The following is a 22,744-nucleotide window of genomic DNA, read 5'->3' on the forward strand; positions in this document are numbered from 1 at the left end:
CCTGTTTTTCTTTCTGTGCAGCAACACTAGAGCAAGGCCTGAAGGTCAGAAACAAAATAGGTTTCAAACAGCTCTCAAAAGAGCATTCAGGTGGCTTTTTGCATTTTAAATAGGAATGTGGACAGATGTTATGCATTTTTAGGAGAACATGTCTCTTCACGAATGTGGAGACAGACGCAGAGGTTAGTGCTTGTCTCCAGGAGGGAGGCATGCGGGGTCGGTATAGAGAGGTGTGTGTCTCCCCACTCAAGCCACCTGGAGGATGCAGCGCACAGATAGGGAACCTCATCAGGTCTCGGCCCCACCCGGCCCATCCTGCCCAAAGGTGACCAAGACCGCACACACCAGGAAACCAGAGAGAGGAGTTTGGGGCAAGACAAAGCCAGTGAGCTGTAGGGTGGCATTGGTCCAGATGCTGTCATGTGTCATCTACTTTTAGTTTGTTTAACTGGGATAAAGTTCACGTCACAAAATTCACCATTTTCACCACTTCGAAGCACACAATTGTTAGTAGCTTTTAATCTGTTCCCAGTGCCACACAACCACATACTTCTGAAACCCTCTTTCCTTGCCTGGCCTCTAGCCCTTCCTTCCATGATGTCTCTGACCTTTGCCCTGGTGAGGTTGCCAAGGAAGCCACCAAACAAACAGAAAAGGGAAGTGCACTGTGTCCCAAGGGAACCCCTGCCCCATGACAGCAGACAGAGTGGCTTCCGGGCAGGGAAGGACGGCTCAGGAGTGTTGGGCAGGAGTGGGGAACCACACCCCTGGGCACAGCAGGCAGCGGAACTCCTAGCACCTGGGGGATGGAGCCCCACAGCTGCCCTGTGGAGTGGGAGCCGGAAGAGGCCACCCCAGTGGACTAATAGTGATGTCGCTGCAGCAGAAAGCGAAATCGGGCACAGGAAAGTGTGCCAGCACGACCACCTAGAGGTGACTCTTGCCGTGTCTGGTAGCTGTCGCTCAGACACCCTGTGTCACAACACTGCGACCCGCGAACCTCGAGCCCTGTAACTCACGCCCTAATGAAGCCTGGCTAAGGGGCACACTCTTCCCATCCCGGCCTTCTTGCACTTCAGACCAGTCACGGCACCTCAGCCCCACACGGGGAGGCCACGTCAGACAATGAATGGACAGAAAGTGCAAAGCCTCCAAAGCGGGGCCCTGGGCTGAGCGGACACCAATCGTCTGCAAACGGCCGGAAAGGGGCCATATTAGTTTCTGGTTACAAAAAATGTTCAGTGAATGAAACTCACAAACACAGAGTCCACCAGTACAGGAGACCAACTGGTCCACCTGTGCTGCACACCACGTGCTTCCGTATCGACTCACATAGATGGGAATTTCAGGGAGTAAGTCCTCTAATCACAGACAATTAGCCTGCCAACCACACAAAGACAGTAAATGAACTATTTTTAAGCTGATTATAAATGTTTTAATATTTGATATTTTATCAAATTGAGAACTTGCTCTCAGACAAGCTGCAGGGTAGCAGAGCTAGAGGACCCGGGTTTAGACCTTAAATTTCCCGTGGCAGGGAAGAGCTATGCTCCTGCCATCCCCCTCCACCGGCTGCTTTGAGGGGTAAATGTGCTAACGTGTGTGGAAGCACTTGGTGGGCAGCTTCCCCCCAGGTTCCCCACCTTTTGAGTAACGAGAGGTTAACTGGTGAGCCTTCTTACCTGTACCCAAACACAGCTATCCACGGCTTTTAGGACCTTTACATTGTTAACAGGGAAGATTTCCACCAGCAACGTTAAGCACTTTGACCCTACAGGAAAAGGAGGCTTTTATTAACGAAGACTTGGCTAGCATGCATTATCTTTTCCAAAGCAACAGGGAGAGAAACTGTGGGTGAATCCTATTATGTGGCTGTGAACTAGCAAAACAATTCTCTCCTCATCATAAAGTCCCTTGACTGTAATTGAAACTGTAATTCGATCCCCAGTTCCACTCTTCAGGGATGTGTGCAGCTCAAAGGTCCCAAAAGAGCAACCAGCTAGCAAAGGACCTGCATCCTGCAACCTAGGGCATCCTAACGATGCTGCGTTTTACTGTGAGAAACACAGGACACGCAAAGAAGGCAAATGTCAGGAGGGAAGTCTTTGAATAGCCCCGGAAATAACAAATAACAGCAGACCCGGGAGAGAAATGCATCAGTTTAAGTACAAGTGGTTTCTGAAATTGAAGATTATCATCCTTTGTACTCTCGCCACAATGCACAAGGGTCCCTGACAAGCTGGATTCCAATGGGCCTCATTCCTCCCCTAGATTATCATAATTGTAAGATCTACCAATGGGCAATGTCTGAATTTTGAAAATGTAACTGTGTTTCCTATTATATTAGCTATTCCATAAGGAAGAGTAATTATCCTCAAGCTTACTTTGATATTTCTTAAACCTACAGTAGGGGCTGTGAGTGTAGCTCAGTGGTGGAGGACTCACCTAGCATGCATGAGGTCCTGGAGTCAATCCTCAGCAACACAAAAGAAAGAGACAGACAGACAGACATCACAAGGATGAGGTCAAAGGGTGTGGAGGGAAGCACAGCTCACAGCCCCCTAGGCTTTTAAGACTAAATAAAGAGCACTCAATTCAGTGTCCCTCCAGTTCTGCAGCACAGTAGCAAACATCGCTTATGTATAAAAGTATGAAGCTATTTCCAGTGCATGACAGCAGCTCTCAGCAGGACAGTGGCTGGGCTTCCCACAGGAAAGTGCTAGTGACCACTTGGGTCCTCAGCGTCACCTCTGAACAAGTGGCACCAAAGATAGCAATGAGGAGGAAGTCCCTGGACACAAGCAAGGGGGTGACACTGATATCCACATTTAGGTCAAAGTTCCCCTCCCCAGGACAAACCCCAAAAAAGGAAGCACTGCCCTGAACTTGCATTCTTAAGACTCCAAAATAATCCCATGTTCTCTGGATGACTTTATTTTGAATGCCAATGCACAATCTGGAGATGGCAAGCAGCCTGGAATCAATAGCATTTAAAATATATTTAAGAAAGTAACCTCAGCCAGGTGTGGAGGTGCACACCCCTAATTCCAGCACCCCGGGAGAATAAGGCAGGAGGACAAGGACTTTGAGTCAGGCAACTGGGCAACTTAGCTAGGGATATAGCTCAATGCAAAGGCCCTGGATTCTATCCTCAGTATTCCAAGGAAGGAAGGAAGGAGGGAGGGAGGGAGGGAGGGAGGGAGGGAAGGAAGGAAGGAAGGAAGGAAGGAAGGAAGGAAGGAAGGAAGAAGTTATTATGTGGTATCACAAGCATATAACTATAGAACAAAAATCAAATGTTTGATAAGTGAGACCTTATAACATAGGACAAATAATCTGGTGACAGGATTTTACAACAATTCAGAAGGGCTGTGTTCCTGAAAACTGGGAGAGAAATGAAACTGCAGTGTTTTGAATCTGCTGGATGACTAAAAAATGGCTCCAGGAATAAGAAAGCTATTGATGTCAAAGATACACATGAAGAAAAACAGACTAGAAATGTGCTGTGAAAGAGGAAATAAAGGAGAAAGCAATTTTCCCTACTGACATGTCATTTTAAATTAATATATTAAATAGTACAAACTGACATGTGATTATCTCTTCTCCTAAAAGTTCATCTTTTCCAAGTGGGGAGAAAAAATAAGTTTACCCTTCTGTATGGCAGAGCAGTGCCATATCCCTTCTAAGGTGTCTTCCCAAAAGAGTTAAAGACATCATGTTACAGTAGTCCTGTTCAAGGCCATTTTCTAAATCACAGATGAACTCTGCTATGGCCACAGCCAAGGACAGAAGCTGTGCTGATTTTAAAACCGAACAACAGGAAGGTGGCACTCGATGGTCTTCTCAGCACTCCAGGAGGACCACCAAGCTCAAGCACAGCCAAGCAGCTGGGTGACTCAACAAGATCCTGTGCCCAAATAAAAAATGAAAATGGACCGAGGGTGTAGCTCAGTCCAAAGGCCTTGGGTTCAGTCCCCAGTACTAGGGAAAAAACTATCTTGTAGAGTATGTGGATCAAAGATCTCTGTTCTTTGAAAGTGACACAGTCTCTGTTTTGAAATGGAAAATCTCATGATGAGTGACAGAGTGTTGGCCACACCTTACAGAAACCTGCACTTTTTAGTCAGATGACTTGTAAGGTCATTCATGGGCAGACAAAACAAACCTTTCCCAAATATCTGTTCAAAGGGCAAAACATCACAGTAGATCCCATTGTGCTGGCTCCATCATTTCTGAAATCTGAGGTGAATAAAATGAAACCTTCCTGTGCTGACTGCTGGTGACTCAGAAGGTGTAAGCTCCACCCCGCCCATCTCACACAGGACCCCCGGCCTCTGATTCAAATCCCACCTCCCATCTCTACAGAGAGTCTCATGGGGCCTCACATGAAGCATGTCCCAAACCAAAGGCTTCTTTCCTCCTCCCACCATGCGCGCACGCTCCAGTTCTGGCAGACAGCCTGGAGTACACCATCCTTGACCTGCTTCTTTTTCTCATATGCCTATCAATCCAGAAGCTAATCCTAACAAATCTGTCTTCTAAATATATATATATATATGGTATCTATACATCCAAATACGACCTCTTATCCCTAGTCCCCTGGCCAGTCCAAGCCACTGGACTGTTTTTCACCCACCCCCTGCTCTCCCCACCCTTCCTGTGGTCTGTCCTCCACACGGCAGCTGCAGCACTCCTTCTGTACAGTAAGTCAGGTTGCGCCCTGCTCAAAATCCACACGATTTTCATTTTATCTACAGTGAAGGCCCAGTCTTTACCATGGCTCCTAAGGTTCTCATGGTCAGCCTGCACCTCACCCCCATTTTCCTTTGGCCTCAGTTTTTTCCACTCTACTCTTGACTACTCTAGTCCAGACACATTGCCCTGCTCAGTTTTTCTTTTGTTGTACTTGGGATTGAACCCAGGGCCTTCATGCTAAGCTACATCCCCAGTCTTTTATTTTTTTCATTTTGAGACAGGGTTTCCCTCGGTCTCTAAGTTGCCCAGGCTGGGCTTGAACTCATGACTCTCCTGCCTCAGGCTCCCAGAGTGCCAGCCTTGCTGCCCTCAAATAGTGAGTCCACCAAGTACAGCCTGGGCCTGGGGCATTGGTTCTGGCTGCTGGCTCTGCAGACAGGTGCTTTCCCCTTCCTTCTTTTAGGACCATTTAAATAGTCCCCCAACAGGGTCACCTAGTATCATCTCCCAAGTAAACAGGTGGCACTCAAATCCTTGCCTCTGAATCTACTCACAAGGATTTGAATCTACTCACACAAACCAAGCAGGCGGCACAGAGAGAAAATCCAAGATTGTGTGTAGATGTCCAGCCGCACTATCCCAAGAAACACCAGAAGCAAGAACTTTCCTTTCTTAGACGAAGGGGTTTAGGAGCCAGGTTATTTCCTGGTTTTATCTATGCTCTTGTTCTACAGGTCAAGATACCAGTGCTCTAGATCAGATTTTGCTTCAGCCAGCCCAGCTCCAGAGCTAAGAGTGTTATGGCAACTAGTAAAGGAGGAGGTGGCAGAGCTACGTGGCTCCCAGTAAATAAGGGTAGGGAGAAAGTTTCGATCCAAAATGTCCCCCCGAGTCTCATGTGTTCAGAGGGGGCTTTTGGAAGGTGACTGCATCATGGCGGTGCTATACTCACTGGTGGATTCATCCACGGATCAGTTCAGGCTGACTGTGCTGTTGGGAATGGGCCTGGTTGGAGGGGGTCACTGGCCATGTGACCTGGGAGGCATATTCCTGCCTCCAGCTGTTCCTTTCTCGCTCAGCCTCCTGATTGCCATGGTGAGCAGCTTCCCTCCACCTGCCATTTCCGCCTTGGAGCTGGCTGACCATGGACTTAGACCTCTGAAACCGTGAGCCAAGATAAACCTTTCCTCCTGTAAGATTCAGGTGCCAGGTATTTTGTCCCAGTGACAGGAAAGTGACCAGGACAGGGGGAGTCTCCTGCCCACCACCACCTCCTAGCACTTCTTTTGCAGGGACCCCCTGAGAAGGTCCTGCCAGACTTGGCCCTGGTTCCCTTGACTCTCTAGGCTGGCTCTGTGGAGAAATGTGTGTCACCGGAAGTCCTGGGCTGCCTCATCAGCCTCTCGTGGAAAGTGTCTTCAAGGGTTTTTCCATCACATGCAACCACAGGAGAACACATCCGAGTGGGAACTATGCTTGCAAAGGAGGAGATTTAAGTGTCAAATAAACAGACTTGCTGGAAAACACCCAGGACCCAGAGCGGTGAAGAACTGATAAGAGATCCAGTGACCAGACCCTGAAAAACAGTGGCCCACAGGCAGCTCCAGCCCAAAGGTGAATATTGTCAAATGAGCAAGATTTTTAATCTTCACCAACATGTATAGATTAAGACTTTTACATAACAGACCAGACTTCTCTCTTTTTTTTTTTTTTCCTTCAGTACCGGGGATCGAACTCAGGTCCTTGCGCTTGCGCAGCAGGTGACGAAACCACTGAGCTAAATCCCCGGCGCCAGACCAGACTTCTCTTAATAAATTGGAAAGCTGGCCCTGTTGGACGTACTGCTCCATGACAGAAAGCCCGGGCCTTATCAGTAGGGACCCCACCCCACTACTTATGCTGATGGCTCCAGAATGCTTTTTCATTAGATAAGAAATGTGCTTGGTTTCTATATAAAAATGGAAATAACAAAGCCACTTCAGTTTTCTCACACTCAGTCTACTTCACTTATGTCTGGCCATGGTACACATTTGCCACTGAAGCCTAGGAATGGATGCCAAGTTCCGGTGAGGGTCAGCACCCTCCTAAATACACTGCACCCCCAAACTGTGTGAAGTTCCCGGGCCACAGCAGGAAGCCAACACTGTTGTGTCGTGGAGCAATGGGTGATACAGAATGGTAAATAAAAAATTTAAAACGTCAGGATCATCACATGGCTATCAAACTATCCAGTGGGGTTTGGCAAATGAGTAGAATGATGTTTTATATTGGTGGGCTACTCATAATCCCTTAGGTGGTAGTTAATACTTAACCAGATCATTCAAAAAATAGTATTCAAGACTTGTCCAACCTATACACCAGCTCCTAGCCATGGGATTCCAGGGTATTCTCAGCACTTACTTAGTTTTCAAGTGCTAATTATCACCCCAAAACTTCTTCTCTTTATTGTTATATTAATTTCTGTTCCTTTTTACGTACTTAAAGCAAGAAATTTTTAAAGTCTTTTTCATACTCAAATGACCACTGCCTTTTTGTTCTAAAGATGCTTGAAATTTGATTTTAATCCAATAAATTTTCGTCTACCCATATACATGAAAAAGTATAATTTCACTACCTGGTTGAAGCTCATTCCTTCTTCTTTCTTTAGTAGATTGAACTAAACTTGCAGCTAATGGGAAAAAACAAAATAAAATCCATTAGCAACTGACCTATATGGTGGCTTGTTAAAATTTACCATTTTATAACTGAAGCAAGTGGGAGTTCAAAGGATCTGTCAGTGGAGTATTAAGGTAAAGCACGAAGGATTCTTTTCTGCAGTTATATCCTACAGATTCTAAATTTCAACCCAAATTTCTCAAGAGCATTTCATTCCCAGAAAATCATTGTTATGGAATAATAAAATACAGCCAGCAAAATACAACACTTTGAATCCCTTAAAAGCCTTGAAAGATGTAGTTTAGTCCGTGATATATAGCAATAAAAGAGTTCCACTTACCAAGCAAAGTTCTCTCATTGTTGACAGAGCAACTGATGACTTGCAAGTCTTTCTCAAAGGTATACAGATGCTATTAAAACAAAAATTTTAATTTTGAGTTTTATATCAAATAACAGTTGTACGTAAATAAATTCCCCTTGAGCTCTGTACCGAGTATTACTGTGGCAAAACATTTTACTAAAGAACCCTCAATGAATTAGCTCATCCATCCTGAGACACTGAGATTTTTTTTTCAAGAAAAATAGGCGATATTTAGCCCTGAAACAGTCAGGAGACAACCAAACATAGTGGCTAAGAGCACAGATCTTGGATCCAAACTAGATCCACGTTCAAATCCTGACTCTGCCCCTTGCTGTCTGTGTGACTGTGGACAACTTATTTGACCTCTCTCTCCTCCATCAAGAACCTCATACCATCTCCTGGAATTGTAAGGAAGCTAAGTGAGATGGCATAGAGGATGCACTTAGTACAGTGTGTCACATATAATCACCACTCACGCTTGGGGTTGTACTTATCAAGGTGGTAGAGTTTTAATCAAATTACACAGTTGATATCTGAGGTTATGCCTAAGAGGCTGTCACATATGGGCAAAGATGGCTCCTATCCTTATTTAATCTTTTTAAAATTGCTGTTTGAATCTTCAAAGTAACAAAAGAGCACGTTTTATATTGAAGAACATGAAAATGGCCATGCAGGGCCGGGGATTTAGCTCAGTGGCACCACATCTGCCTTGTAAGTGCAAGGTCCTGAGTTCGATCCCCAGTACCACAAAAAAAAAAAAATGCCACACAGAAGGAGGTCATGATGTGCATGCACATGACCACAGTTACAGTAGGCAAATTCTCTCCATGCTCACTGGAGGACACAGGAAGGACAGAGTCCTGGAGAGAAGAGATGAGGAGACACAGCGAATAGCATAAGTGTTGAGAACATAGCCAGCACTTGCAGACTAAAACATCACTAAAAAGTATGGCCAAGAGGTAGTGAAAATATGGGGAAAGTCAAAAAGCATTAGAAAAAGTGAACTTCTGAGTTAATTTTAAAAAGGTACTGAATTCTTGTGAAAATTTTTGGTTTCCTTTAAGTCTTATTCTGAGGGATTCTAATTTGTAAAGGAGAGAATCGTGGATTGAATACACTTAGTTATTAATTTATCCTTTTAAGTACAAAATAACACATGAATGTAGTTTCAGTATTTAAAGATGCAAAAACTACCAGATAAAAAGCAAAATTCTATCATAATACTCAGCCAGTCCCAACTGCCTTCCAAATGTCTACAATTTTTTCTGCAGCCTTCTGGATCTTTTAAAGTTATTTTCAATATGTATTATGGCCCCAAATTTGATAATTTTCTTGTAAGTTTCTTTTAAACATAAATAGAATGTATTATTCTGACTGCTTGGTTTTTTTCATGTAACAATATGCTTTGGAGAGGCTTCTGCACCTCTATACATTTATAGTTTTACATATGTAAAAAATGAGCCAGGCATGGTGGCGCACCCCTGTAGTCCCAGCACAAGGGGGGCTGAGGCAGGAGGATTGCCATGAGTTCAAGGCCAGCCTAAACTACATGTCAAGACCCTTTCTCAAAAAACAATGTAAAGAATGCTTCCCAAAGAAGTCACTGATGGGTATTTGGTTTACCTCCCACTTGTAAGTGTTAAAACAAGCCAATGAACTTCCTTTTTGAACTTCATATTTGTGAACCCGTACAGGTATTTCTGTAAAGTCAAATGTCAAAGTGGGATTTCTGGATCAAAAGTTGTGCAAGTATTGAATTCTTCAATTGAGAACATCACAAAACCTTCCCCCAGATGAGCTTATGCAAAAGAGAATTACAAAGTGGCTCTCGAAACTGAACAGTGTGGGGTACACAGCTTCAGCATGGGCTTATCCAGAGCTGGAAATACCCATCTTTCAGTTTTGAGGGTTCAAGACACTCCCAGCCTCTACACAATGCAGCTCTGAGCTCTAGTCCCCAAAGCCACAGCTGTTCCAACCTCGCACTCACAGGTCACCAAACCCAGTGGGAAAGAGCTCCTGCCCTAAGTTCCCAGCAAAGCCCAGTCCACACTTGTATTCTGCCAGCTTATGCCCCATTGGCTCCTGCAGGGACCCCCAGGGTCAGCCACATGAAAGGGAGCAGAGGAGGAGATGAGCAAGGGTGGGGCCGTGCCTCCTTGGGCATTAGTGATCCGTCACTCCCCACTTGACCACTGCTAGGAGAGATGATTCAGTTAAAACTTCAGAGACTGATACCAAGGCAGAGTAGACCCACTTCCCCCTACTCCTCCCACTAAGTACAGCTAAAATCTCTGGATGCTGCACAAAACAAACCTAAGAAGACTTGAAAAGTAGAAAAACATACATTGAGGGGGTCGTAATAGGTCAGTATAGAGCATTTGCCTCACATGCACAACTGTGGGTTCAATCCCAGGCAATGAATGGGGAAAAAAAGCCCGACATTGTAGGGATGGTAGGGCCTGCAGTGAGAGTGGCTTCTGCATCATATACCCTAGATTTAAAGCTAAAGAAGGAACGCAACCAAAACGCTGAGAGGAGCAGACAGAAACAAACACACCCACACTCTGTAGCCAGGGAAACGGGAAAGAGGAAATCTAGCAAGACAGGAAACTTTTAGACTACACCTACCTTATTCCAGTCAAACACCATGGGGGGAAATGCAGCCCTGTTCTTACCTCTACCAACAAAGACTGAGGGGAACGTAGACCCCCATCCTTGTCTGGCTATGACAAAATGCCCTTCTCCCACACCTGGCTGAGTGTTATCAGAAAAGACCAAGCAGGAAGCCAGGACTCCATCCCCACCTGCAGGAATGACCCTCCTCCCACCGAAGGCTCAGAGAAGCCATGTGGGAATGCTGGTCTCCCACTCAGAGCAGCAGTAAGGAGGCGCCCCTCCTCCCTGGGCTGGGGTCCGAAGTGGCCGGATGGAAGCCACAACTTTCTCTTCCACCCCATGATAACGAGGCTTCTGCCTCCTACTCATTACCTGACCCAGTGAGGAGAGGCCTCGGGGGCAGCCTGGAGCCCCTCTGCCTGGGAGAACCCAGGCTCTTCTCTCAAGAGAGTCAAAGAAGGCCACGCAGGGACCCTGCCTTCACCCCTGCCCGAGAGAAGCAAGGCTGTGCTCCCCACTCCCCAGCCAGCATAGGCAGAGCAGGCGAGCTGAAACAGAAGACTTCAGTAAGATCCCGCGTGCACACACAGTACACAAAGTGTCTGAGATCCAATAGAAAACCACACGTCTCACCAGAACCAGGAAGAAAACTTCATCAGATGTGGGCCCCTTGTCTTTGGACTTCCTGGCATCCAGAACTGTAAGAACTAAACCTTTGTTCTTTATAAATAACTAAGTCTCATGTATTCTGTTGTAGTGACTGAAAATGGCCTAAGATAGCGACGATAGTACAGGAGTAAGATTCAACTATTTTATAAAGCTGGTTAAATTTATCATTAATTTGTCCTTTAACCAATTTATTATGTGGAATAATCTTCATATTTGAAATCCAGCTTTGTCACTGGAAAATAAATTAAAAAGCAGCTGCTACGGAGAGAAGCTATCACTGTCGACCCACTGAAAACGCTTCCTGAATTCCTACCACTCCCAAGGGAGTCGGCTGGAGCAATGGGGATGGAACACAGAATGTTCCTCCTTGTTGAGCCCAAACAGTCTCAGGAGAGCTGACTGCATCCACCAAAGACGGCAGTACCCTCCACAGCCAGGTTGACAGCAGGCTAGGCCCTCCTCCAGCTATCTTCCTAGAACCAGACCTCATAGAAATTAAGCTACAGAGTGACTAAAGCTTGAGATTTTGTCTTCTCTTTCCCGAGACTGTGTACTGTTGATAGGACTTGTCTCGGCCACCACTGTGTCCAGCTCCTTACAGGGGAATCACTGCTGGATCAGTGAATTCGCCAGTGAGAGAATGAATGAATATGAGAGAAAAGGATAGAAGAAGGGGAAAGGGAATTCACCAAGTAACATAATAGAACCCCAAAGAGGGAGGTGACCTGTGTGAAAAGTGGAATCGATAAAGAATATTTAAATTCAAGGATGTCTAATGTTAAACTCTAAATTGTTTTTTTGTAAAATGACTCTCATTTTCCCCAAAATGAGACAGACCTTGACCACAGCAACCTATGCCTTATGTGAGTAGTTTGGAGAAAAATTAAGGGGCTAAGTTCTGTAACTGAAATTTTTTTATTCCAAAAATCCATGGGTTTTGAAAAGGAATGAGAAGCAAGAAAAGTAAAGTTAAGCAGAGGTAAAACTCAGAGCCGGAAGTCGTTGTGAATGGCGAAGAACATACAGATCTTAGCGCAGTCATTCCGCTCCCTGCTTTTTTTTTTTTTTTTTGGTACCGGGGATCGAACTCGGATCCTTCCGCGGAACCACTGAGCTAAATCCCCGGCCCCACGCTCCCTGCTCTTTAACAAAATATTAGAATTTGCTTTGAGCCATTTTTACTTAAATCTCAAAGGACTAAGACTTTCACTGGTGTTTTGGTTCAAATGTGCTTACACTTTTTTTTGTTTGTTTTTGTTTTTGTTTTTTTTGTACCAAGGATGGAACTCGGGTCCTTGCGCTTGCGCAGCAGGCGGTGAAACCACTGAGCTAAATGCCTGGCCCTACACTTTTTTTTTTTTTTTTTTAAGATAATGAAGCCAAGAAATAGTAAAGACATAGGGGAAGAGAAGGAAGGCAAAGAAATAAATTTTTAGAAAATGAAACTGGGATTCACTTTTAGACAACAGAGACATAAAAAAAGAAAACCTGAGGGTCGGGGATTTAGCTCAGTGGTTTCGCTGCCTACTGCGAAAGCGCAAGGACCAGAGTTCGATCCCTGGTACCAAAAAAAAAAGAAAAAGAAAACTTGAAAAGCAGTAAACAATAAATAAGGTATAGCTTATGGAGATTTTTACCTCATTTTGTCTGGTTTGGCAATCATATAATCCAAAGACCACATTTCCCTTTCCATCCTATAAAACAAATACCCAAACGTCATTGTTTAAGAAGTTAGTTTGTCACTAGTTTCAAAACAAACCTGCAGTAGTCATTCAACCAGTCTTCGAACAAGCACTTGAATGGAAGCTCGCCATGCGTGTCCAAAAGGAACAGGACCTGACTCCGCTCGCCATTGGGCTCTCGGAGTAAAATGGGGCTGATACCTTGCAGCTCAGTAAGTTGGGGACCCCGTCTAGTAGGAATGGGCAAGGTCAACGAGTCAGGCTTTTTGGGACTCCAATTGTATCTTTATGCAAATCTATATGATGGATAATAGGACAGCTCCTGATTCTTATATATAAAACTTGCACTATCCTTAGCTACAATTTAATAACTTCTTTTAACCAAAGGGGGGGGAGCACTGTGAAATAACTGCAAAGCAAAGATGATTGGAAATAGTCTTTCATCTGTTACTATCATAGTAAACTTATCAGTAAAGCTAAATTTTTCCTAGAATCCTTAATATCAAATATGCCATTAATGCCTCAGAAATCCTAGAACATCCAATCCTGAATAAACAATCATATTTACTATGCTCTCACAGACAAAAATCTAACACATTAATTAGGTTTAAATATTGACTTTTTCCCCCTGGAAAACGAAGTTGTTCATTTACTCAAAACTTCTGAACTTCAGATATGCAGTGTCAGCTCATTTTAAAAATAAGGCCCTGTGTTCAATCCCCAATACTGAGGAGAGAGAGAGAGGAGAGAGGAAACATTTCATGCGTCTGAATTTTAGTCACTATTCAACATGACACACCCAAAACACAGTGTCATGATGAAGTACACAATGTTAAAAATTGAAGGTTTAAAACAGAACTCTGTAAAATGACAGTAGACATGATCAGTAAATTTTATGTACTATATATTTTACCACAATAAGAAGAGAACATAAACATACCTTATAGGTATAAATAATATTTCCGTTTCTTTCAACATTTAGTAGATGTAAGCTCTCATAATTTGTTTCTAAAACATCTGAAATAAGAAAACAGCAAGTTAACACTTGGAGGAAGTTTTAAAATATACCTAACAAATGTATCAGGGAACGAAGCCAAGTATAATACATCCTGATGGCTCGGTTATGCAGTTTAAATGCAGGCAAACCCAACCTAGGGTCACTGACAGAGCGGAGGTGACCCTCATGCCAGGCACCCCAAGGACACCACAGGGACCAGGTGATCCCGGGAAGCCTTTGAAGGCACGAGCTCCACCCATCAGCTGGCTTCCCCAGAGCCCACTGAGCTGCGCTTTCTTACTGTGCGCTTCTCGGTGCGGACATTACACTGCCACAAAGGCCCAGCATCTGCGCATTTTTGCTTTTCGTGTTCTGAAGAGGCTATACTGTCAGGGACACACAAACTGAGAACTGTCACAGAGTTTTTTGGTGGATTAATCCCTGTCAGGCAGGCAGTTGAGAGATCAACTAAGGTACTGAGATAAGAAAAACCACAGCCAGCCCCAGAAGTGAGGGGCTAACCACAAAAAGCACTGGCCTCCGGGTTCCTGAGGCCCCCATGGAAAGGTGTGCTGGGTGAAGGCTCAGAAGGATTCCCATGGGTGTGGGGGACCCTCTCTCACCATCCACATCCTCCTCCCCAAGGTCCCTGCAGTAGTGTACCCAGGAGCAGAGGGCCAGGGGAAGGGCGCAGAGTGGGTCTGCTGTTGGAGTCTGAGCGGAGGAAAGGTACAGGGTCCCCTTCCCCTGGCAGCGGTGGCTGCGTCAGGTGTGTGCTACAAGCCCCCGAAGGAAGGCTCTGGGCAGGAGGCACAGCTCCCTAGCACACTGCCGATGTGCTCTGGCCTGGCTTAGGGAGGTCAGCTTCCCTACACCTTCCAGGTAGGCACATATTCGGGTCCAAAAAAATCACACAAGTTTGCAACCCGGAGCTAATCAACCCCTTTATTTATTATAAATTGTACTTTTTATCTAGTCCTTTTTCCTCTGAAGTCTTCTATGTTTGCTATTAAAATAGCTCTGTCCGCTTTCTTTTGGGTATTGCTTGCATGAGCTAACTTTTTCTGTCCTTTTAGTATTAGTCTTCCTGTGCCCTTAAGCTATGCATCTGACATAGTGTCTACTTGTGCTTCTTCCCTAGTCTGATAGTCTCAGTCTTTTAATTGGCTATGTAGTGCACTTACATTTACTGTAATTTCTGTTTTATCACAACTGAAATACAAACGTGTTCATTGAGACACACATCTATAGTACTGTGATTCATAGTACTACCAGGTAAAGAATGAATAAAGCACAGTACATCCAAACAATGGAATATACTGTAACAATGAGAATGAGTTAACCTATAAGAACACACACACAAACAACTGAGCCAAAGAAACCCAGATCCTACCCCACAACCACTGAAAAATGTGCTAGGGATTTGATCCGTATACAAGCTTCAATCTTGTCACCTGAGTGGCTAGCTGAGGGGCTGCCGGGAAGGGGTGTAAGGCACTTCTGGTGCCATGAATGTTCCCTTTCTTCCGAGTGCTAGTGACACAGGGAGTTTCACTCTGCGAAAATCAACTGAGCCACACATTCATGTACTTCTCTGCATGAAAGCCATATTTTGAGGAAGGACAGAAAGATTCTTCACACCAAATATTTAACTTACAAATTACTGATCACCTTCCATCTAAAATTTTTAGGCTAGTCCTAATTCTGTATTGAAAGACACAAACATTGTTGAGTACAGGGTCAATGATTATCACAACTGGGGAGAAAAGTAACTTTTCACAACTTCCTCAAAAGTGATCCAAAATTAAGCAACTGCTTAACAAGTCATTTTTTTCATATGTGAATAGTTTTTAGATGGTAAATATTATTGTTGATTATTACATAAGTCTAATGTTCAGATAAAAGTTACACAAAATATCCTCTGACTCGAGCAAAGCTCAGCTTGGATTCCTAACGAACAGCCATTATGTTAGTGAGCTGGAGCCCTGCCCTGGAGCTGGGGGTGGGAATGATGTTGAGGGCAGCTCAGGCCTCATCCTGGGTTGCTCTTCCCATCCCTCCACAACGGCTGTGCAGAAGTTCTGGGGGTGGGCAACGTGCAGGGCAAGTGTGTTGCATCCATGAGTGTATCGATTTTTCTACATAACCTGAGCTGTGGGACACACTTCACACTGATTTTAAAACAGAAGGATAATCGTTTGGTCTCTTAGCAGAACAGGATTCAGTCATCTCAGCATGGGGGAGCACCTCATGAGCTCCAGAGCGCTCGCTTGCACCTGGTCCACACCATCTGTGAGGGGCCGCAGTGGGCTTTCACTGAGGGCAAGACTCTGGGTCAGTATCACACAGTGAGACAGTGGTGCAGTCTCCTCCCGGCCTGGAAAAAGGTAAACAGGACAATAAGCTGAGTGCCCTGTGCCAAGCTTACCAGGGGAAAATGGATAATTACTCCAAAACCCTGCTTTTTAAACATCTAAAGAGCATTTCCACGAGTCCCTTCTCATCCTGCAGTTGACTTTGAACTTCTGGAATGCAATGTGTCAACATGGAAAAGTGTTTCTTTCTTTTAAGATTAAAAGGAAGCTGGGACAGACCTTCACACAAGCACACTTCAAAGGTTTCAGCTAAGGTAAGAAACTCCTTTATGGGAGGCCTTGCTAAAAAGGAAAAAAAAATCCAATTGCCTTGCAAAAAAAAACACCTGTATTTTCAAATCACTAAAAAAAATTCTCCAACAAATGCAAGTGACAACAAATTCACATGTATATACATATTCCATTAAACACTGGCTTTCAACTCTGGCTGTGGTAGAAAGATCAAAGGAGCTTTTAAAAAAAACACCGGCCTCCAAACCCTTCCAGAGACATTCTCACTTTCCTGGACTGGGGTGGGAGGCCCACTCTAGGGTTTTAAGTTCCTCAAGTGATTCAAATGTGCAGTCAAGTTGAGGACCAACAAACTAGCTATCTATGTTACATGTTAAGCAACCTTCAGAGGCTGGCACAACTAGGACCAGTGCATGATGTAAACTCGGGAGGCAGAGTTTAAAGAAATAAAAATAATGCTTTCACAGTTACATTAACCCTGCAGTGAAGTACATGGTTCACATTTCAAGGACATTTAAAATAGACAAATGTGGCAAGGTTAGAAATCCAGAGACCGGTATCTCACCACACACCACCCGCCTATCAGCCCTTCCTCCTGGGGTAGCTACTCGTGGTAACACACCCATGGCAAAGGAGTACTCGTAGCCTCTTGCTGATTCATTCGGACTTTTCTCCCAATAGTCATCTCTGGAAAGTCCAGAGGAGGAAGTTTAGCAATTTCAAATAAGGAAATGTGATTTAATTCTACAGTCTGTGTACTCACTGCTCATGAAGAAAACAATGTAGCATTTAGATGGGCAAGATACTCTCATGAGTAAACCTACCAAAGAAAGGAAGGTCTGTAGTTGTGCAAGGTATCCGGCAGCCATGGCTTGTGCACAACAGGAGCTAGTTTATTAGATAGGCTTGTCCCTATCAACTATTCCTTGGCAAACAAAAGTGATTTCAATTTACAGGAAGATGTTGGACAAATGTATAAATTCTATTCCAAATGCTATGGGACACAAAGCAAATTTAAAAATGTATCTCTCCAGTGACAATACTTGGGGAAGATGCAGCCTTATATGAAAACGTGAATTAGTTCCCAAAACACAGATCAAGAAGGTGATGAAATACAATGATACTGATGACATTCCTGTTCTGTTAATAATTCACAGAAGCAAGTCCTCAGGCCCAATATAACTGGGCATTATAATTCCTAAATCTATGAAATAAATATCATAATGTGACAAACTGCATATTTTGAATAAAAAGAGAATAAGCAAGAATGGGGTGATTAGTTAAGCAATAAAAGACAAGGATTAGAAAAGGAAACTAGGGAAGAGAGAAGAGAAAGGACAGATAGTAGCAAGAGACTAACCATGGCAGGCCCTGTCCCCCAGCCATGTGGGGCTGTGCACAAGGCTTGCTCTCCAATCAGTCACCTGGCAAAGTGTATCGAGTCCCTGGCAAGATGAGTGAGTACAAGATCTGAAAGATGAATCCATCTGCTGTATCACAAGTCCAAGAGGAATCAAAGCAGGCAAAAGAAATGGAGAAAACCCACATTCTTTCCAGAATTGTACATAGGGGGTCCCAATTTACAATGTTTCAATTTACAATTTTTTTACTTTACAATACAAATTCAGTAGCAAGCATGCTTCGGATTTTGATCTTTTCCTGGGCCAGCAACATGCAGTGGGATCCTCGCTTGATGCTGGGAAGCAGCAGCAAGCCCCAGCTGCCAGTCAGCTGCGTGATCGTGACAGTAAACAGCCCATCCTCCAGTGCTCAGTGTTGCTAAGCCATGATGTTTGGTAGGTTAGGCATAGTAAATGCGTTTTCCATCTTATGGTAGTCTCCTCCCGTTGAGCCCAGGGTCTTCATCCTGAGCTACATCCCCAGCTCTTTTTTAAAAATTTGGAGACAAGGTCTCATTATGATCCTCCTGTCTCAGCCTCCCAGTGTTCTGGGATAACTTACATGCGTTTTCAAATTATGTGATGATGGGTTTATTGGGCATCAAATGACAGGAGGTTAGGAAAAGCAGCAACTGACAGCCAACCCAGAAACCTTCCGATGTCACCTATGAGAAAAGGATGACAGCACAACTCACTAGCTGTTTCCCCAGGAATCCATCATATTTCTGGAGAACTACTAAGCACCACTAAGAAAGCTTCTATTATATTTGTTGATGTAAAAACTATTAAAGCTGCAGACATAGAAAGCAAGTAGGCAGAGAAGAGACAGTGCCATTGTATATTCATAATTTATATTTGAAAAGTTGGGACTTGGTAAGGACAATAATTTGCACAAATGTGCTTAGTAACAGTTGGGCTGGAAATATGATGGAATCGCAGATCGCCGCCCCCCCCCCGCCCCCAGAGCATTAAATTATAGTAGAAGGGTTAACCTGTGGGTTTTGTTTTGCACTAGCACCTATGTGCGATTTGAGGGAAACAATTCTCTTAGTGTATCTGGGCTAAAAGTCTAGCCAAGGTCCTCTGAGGCAACAAAATACTGCCAGTACCAGGAAACCAGTACTCCTATTAAATTTAACCTTCCGGGGAGCCATGATTTGTTTTTTTTAACAGAACCTCAATATACAAATTTATCATTCTTCACAGATGAAAGATACAAGGAGGCCAAAATCCAACTGAGTGGCACACGGCTTTGCAATCACAACACACAGTACTGAAACACAAGACTGGTATTTCACACTTGATCTAACTCTTCACTTACATATGCCTTTTACCACTCAGCAAAAGAAGGACCGAGTTCAAGGATTACTTTGTGGTGGAAATCAGGCCTGAGGCTGCCTGTTGTACACAAGTAAGCTAAACCTTCAAAAACTTTGTAGACAGTCAAGAGCCTTTATATGTTCTCTTCCTCCCCCACCCCAAAACGCAAAATCTTTACTAATAATGACACCAACAGCAAACTCAAACAGGAAGCTACACACACATACACGATTTGCATGTTACCTGCCAAGACCAGGCAACATGCAAATAATTACTCTACATCATAAGATGTAAAGTAGCAAGGGAAAACTTCCCCCAGCCTCTAGGAAAAGAGAAATTTGATACTCATCCCCAAAAATGTACTCAGTCTACTCTATTTAAGGAAAACCAAACATAGAAAAGGAGGCGCGCACTGGAGGGGAAAGCTCCCCGGAGACATGGTGGGACCAGAGGAACCACTGCTTTGAAACTGACGCTGCTTTGTTATTTACAGTAAACGCTTAAAAAGAAAAGAAAAGAAACCGGAAACAGAGATCCCCTGTTTAAGGTACGCTGGTGCCGAAATTCGCTACCTGCTGCAAACCGAGAGGCATTTGTGGCCGGTGAAACCCTGCGCCCCCAGGGCCGGGTCCCGGCCGCGGGTCCCCGCGGGGCTGTAACGGGCGCCCCGTTACAGCGTCTCACAGCGCCGCAGCAAATGCCTTAAACGGGAGGGAAAGAGAAATCACAGCTCCCCTTCCTCGAGGCGGATCAGTGCCGGGAAGGCCCCCAAGTCGCCATCGAAGACAGACTCGACGTGCGTCCGGTGCTCTTCGGGGTCGCCGCGAGTCTCCTCCCGTTCTCCTGGCGCAGCCTCCCCGAGCCCGGCCCCGCCGAACCCCCGCCTCTGCGCCCCGAGGGTCGGCGCCCAGCCCAGCCCAGCCCAGCCCCGAACACGCCGCCGCCTGGCTCCCCCGCACCTGCGCCGCCCGCCCTGGCCGCCCGCAGCGCGGGGAGCGCGTCCGCGGCGAGGTCGAAGTCGGTCACCAGGCGCAGCGCCATCGCCGGGCCTCCTCGGGGCACCGCCCTCCGCTTCCTCGCCCCGCCTCCCACCCGCTTTCGGTTCTGCGCTGGGGCGAGGGGAACGAGGACGCGGCCAGGCGAGGACCGTCGGTGGGATGAGGCCGCCGGTCCGCACGGGAGGCTGCGCGAGAGGCTCGGGGCACTGGGTTCCTCTCGCCCCGGCGATCGCACCCGGTGCCGAGGTGGAAACCAGTGGCTGGGGAGAGAGCTGGGTCACCTGCGGGGCGAGGGCGTCACCGCAGCACGGGCGAGCGGCCTTGGGCCTTTTCAACCCCGCTCAGGGAGGCCGTGTTTTACTGTGTTAGGGAACCAGGAGCTGCTGGGAGCCTGCGAGGAACGTGATTGCTTGGAGAGAAACACCAGAGGGTTTACAGCAGCACAAACGGGGCCTGTGCTGTGCGCCCCACGCTGCCTGGGGACGCAGTCCTGGAGACTCCTAAGCCCAAGTGCTCTCGGCTCCGGCTCCAGGGCGCCTGTGTTCTGGGCGCCTGTGTTCTGGGCGGGTCCCCACCCACCCTTCCCTCTCCACCAGCTGGCCTTGACCGCCTTCTCCCTAGCTCTCTCTTTGCTCACAGCGCACCGCTGCCAAGCTCACTGCACGCCCTGTCAGATCCGCTTCCCTGAACCCCAAGGCCCGGTATTCGTCTCCCTAAGACGGAGCTGTCCTCTGTGCAGAAGCCCTGCAGTGACACCTCGCTTCCCCAGGGGAATACCACTGCTTTCACCCAGCCCTTCCTACCCCCAACTCCAGGGCCCAGCTCCATAGCTCCTGATTCCATCCCCCTTCCTCCTGGGAAATCCCAGGCCCTCACGGCTGCAGCCCTCGCCTTGTAGAGTGGCATTGCTAGGACACTTCCGTGGATGATCACGCTGCCTTGCTGCATGAGCATTGAATCCTGAGTCCTGGAACAGCCCCTCTGTCCCATTCAGAGGCACACAAAGCACCACAGAAGATGCTGGTAGTTATGGAAGAACGATGACTACAGCAATAGACTAAAGAATGCCTTTCACCTGTCCCTCAGAGTTAGGGTCTGAAAACTGCACTGCAGTTACCCAAGGCACTTCTTACCATACAGACTCCTGGTCTCCAGTCTGAACTTGGGCAAAGCATTTTAACCAGAGCCTCAGATGCCTTAGTCTCCCTGTGGTTTGAAAACTACCCTAAACAAACATAAAAACAAAGTCTGGATTTTCCCCATAGACGTGTGTTTCTCCAAGGGAGACAGTGGATGATTTCAGGTAGAGCTCAGCTATTCACTGACATACGCGCAGGAAAATGCTCCCACTTGTAATCTGCATGGAGATTTAAGAGAAATCTAATACTAACATTTGCTATGAATAAAAAGGAAGCCTTGGGCCGGGGATTTAGCTCAGAGTTTCCACTGCCTGTCTTGCAAGCACACGGTCCAGAGTTCGATCCCCCCAGTACCAAAAAAACCCCCCAAAAAATGGAAGCCTCTCATGGTTTATACCTAGATGTCCCCCCAAAGCCTCATGTGCTCATGGGAGGGGCTTTTGGGAGGTGTCTGGATCATGAGAATGTGGATTAAGACCACTGACTGGTGAGCATGCTTCTGGGTATGGACAGTGGTAAGGCCCACCCTGGGTGTGAGTGGCACCAACCAATAGGCTTGTAGCCTGAATGGAAGAAAAAGGAAAGGAAAGCTCACTGCTGCTGTTTTGCTGCCTCCTGCCTACCATGCCATAGACTGTTTCTCCTCTGCCAGACACCTCTGCCATCCCTCCCTGCCCTGGAGCCAACTGGCTGGGGACTGAAACATATACAACCTGTGGGCTAAAAATAAACCTTTCCTCCTTTAACTTGTGGGTGTCAAGTATTTTGTCCCGGCAACAATAAAGTAACTAAAACAGATTTTGGTACTGAGAGTGGAGTCACTGCTGTGACGATACTTGGCCATATAGTTCAGGAGCCTTTGGAACTGGTTTGTGGGAGGAGTTTGGAAAGATTTGAAGATGCCAGCTGGAGAAGCAGCCCTGGAATGCTGTAAACCAAGCTTGATGGGAGATTCTGGTCAGAGCTCAGAAGGCCAGAATGTTGACTGTAATTTAGTCAGAAAAGACCAGGCTCAAAAGGTTTCAGATGAAAAGGACTCCACTGGCAGGTGGACTCCCGACCATATGTGTTATACTCTGGCAGAAAATTTGTCTGCATTTTGCTCCTGTCATGAGACATCGCAGGAGACAGACGTTAAGTGCAGCAAACTAATTAATGTGTGGAAGAAATTTCAAGGCAGTCTACTGTTAAGAAAGTGCCATGGCTACTATTGGGAGCTTTTGATATGAGAATCAAGAGCAAAGAGCCCAGCAGGATGATTTAAAACATTTTGAGTTCAGCCAGAAAGAAAGGTCCAGTAAAGTTGCATTGCAAAGATGGAACAGAGAAGAACTTGGTTGCTGAAAGTATTAGCAATAAAAAGCCAAGTATTTGGAAGGGGGTAATAGAAAAATGGCTGAGGGTCATAAGAACTAGGAGGACTCCACCCTTTGCAGCTTAAAAATCGAAAAGGTAAAAGTCCGCTTTGAGAAGACAGCCCCAGATCACCATGCTCCAGAATGGTAGCAGCCTAGGGAATTTGTTCCTCGGGATTAGGTTCATAGTACTCAGAAATCCAGGCACTTAGCCCTACCCTACAGCCAAGAGAGAAGGAAGCCTGGCT

At 45.8% G+C, this 22,744-nt stretch overlaps 1 protein-coding gene and 1 long non-coding RNA gene across 7 annotated transcripts in view; one reads left to right on the forward strand and one right to left on the reverse strand.

Annotated features, from left to right (window-relative positions):
- Gsap (gamma-secretase activating protein) overlaps positions 1 to 20,113 on the reverse strand; it is a 74,354-nt gene extending 54,241 nt beyond the window's left edge. For 2 of the 6 annotated variants that reach the window (XR_002392999.2, XM_087206539.1), the window contains exons 1-6: positions 19,964 to 20,113; positions 13,622 to 13,698; positions 12,637 to 12,693; positions 7,691 to 7,760; positions 7,310 to 7,363; positions 1,683 to 1,771 (exon numbers count right to left, since the gene is read on the reverse strand). Coding sequence is in view for 4 of the 6 variants with exons in the window: in XM_087206539.1 (XP_087062665.1) it covers positions 1,683 to 1,771; positions 7,310 to 7,363; positions 7,691 to 7,760; positions 12,637 to 12,693; positions 13,622 to 13,698; positions 19,964 to 20,045 (429 nt within the window). In the remaining 2 variants the exon portion in view is untranslated. Of the gene's footprint in view, positions 1 to 1,682; positions 1,772 to 2,445; positions 2,475 to 7,309; positions 7,364 to 7,690; positions 7,761 to 12,636; positions 12,694 to 13,621; positions 13,699 to 19,576; positions 19,887 to 19,963 lie in introns of those variants that run through there. The other 4 variants (XM_013070337.3, XM_087206540.1, XM_087206538.1 and 1 more) reach the window with 4 other exon arrangements.
- Positions 19,336 to 21,887, forward strand: LOC147829305 (uncharacterized). The gene is made up of 2 exons (XR_015449299.1): positions 19,336 to 19,551; positions 20,372 to 21,887. It is a non-coding gene; the product is annotated as an uncharacterized LOC147829305 (long non-coding RNA).
- Positions 21,888 to 22,744: the final 857 nt, after the last annotated feature.

Source organism: Heterocephalus glaber, unplaced genomic scaffold, assembly GCF_053883595.1.
Source record: "Heterocephalus glaber isolate CG9 unplaced genomic scaffold, H.glaber_assembly_v1.0 deba00000676, whole genome shotgun sequence".
Taxonomy (NCBI): domain Eukaryota; kingdom Metazoa; phylum Chordata; class Mammalia; order Rodentia; family Bathyergidae; genus Heterocephalus; species Heterocephalus glaber.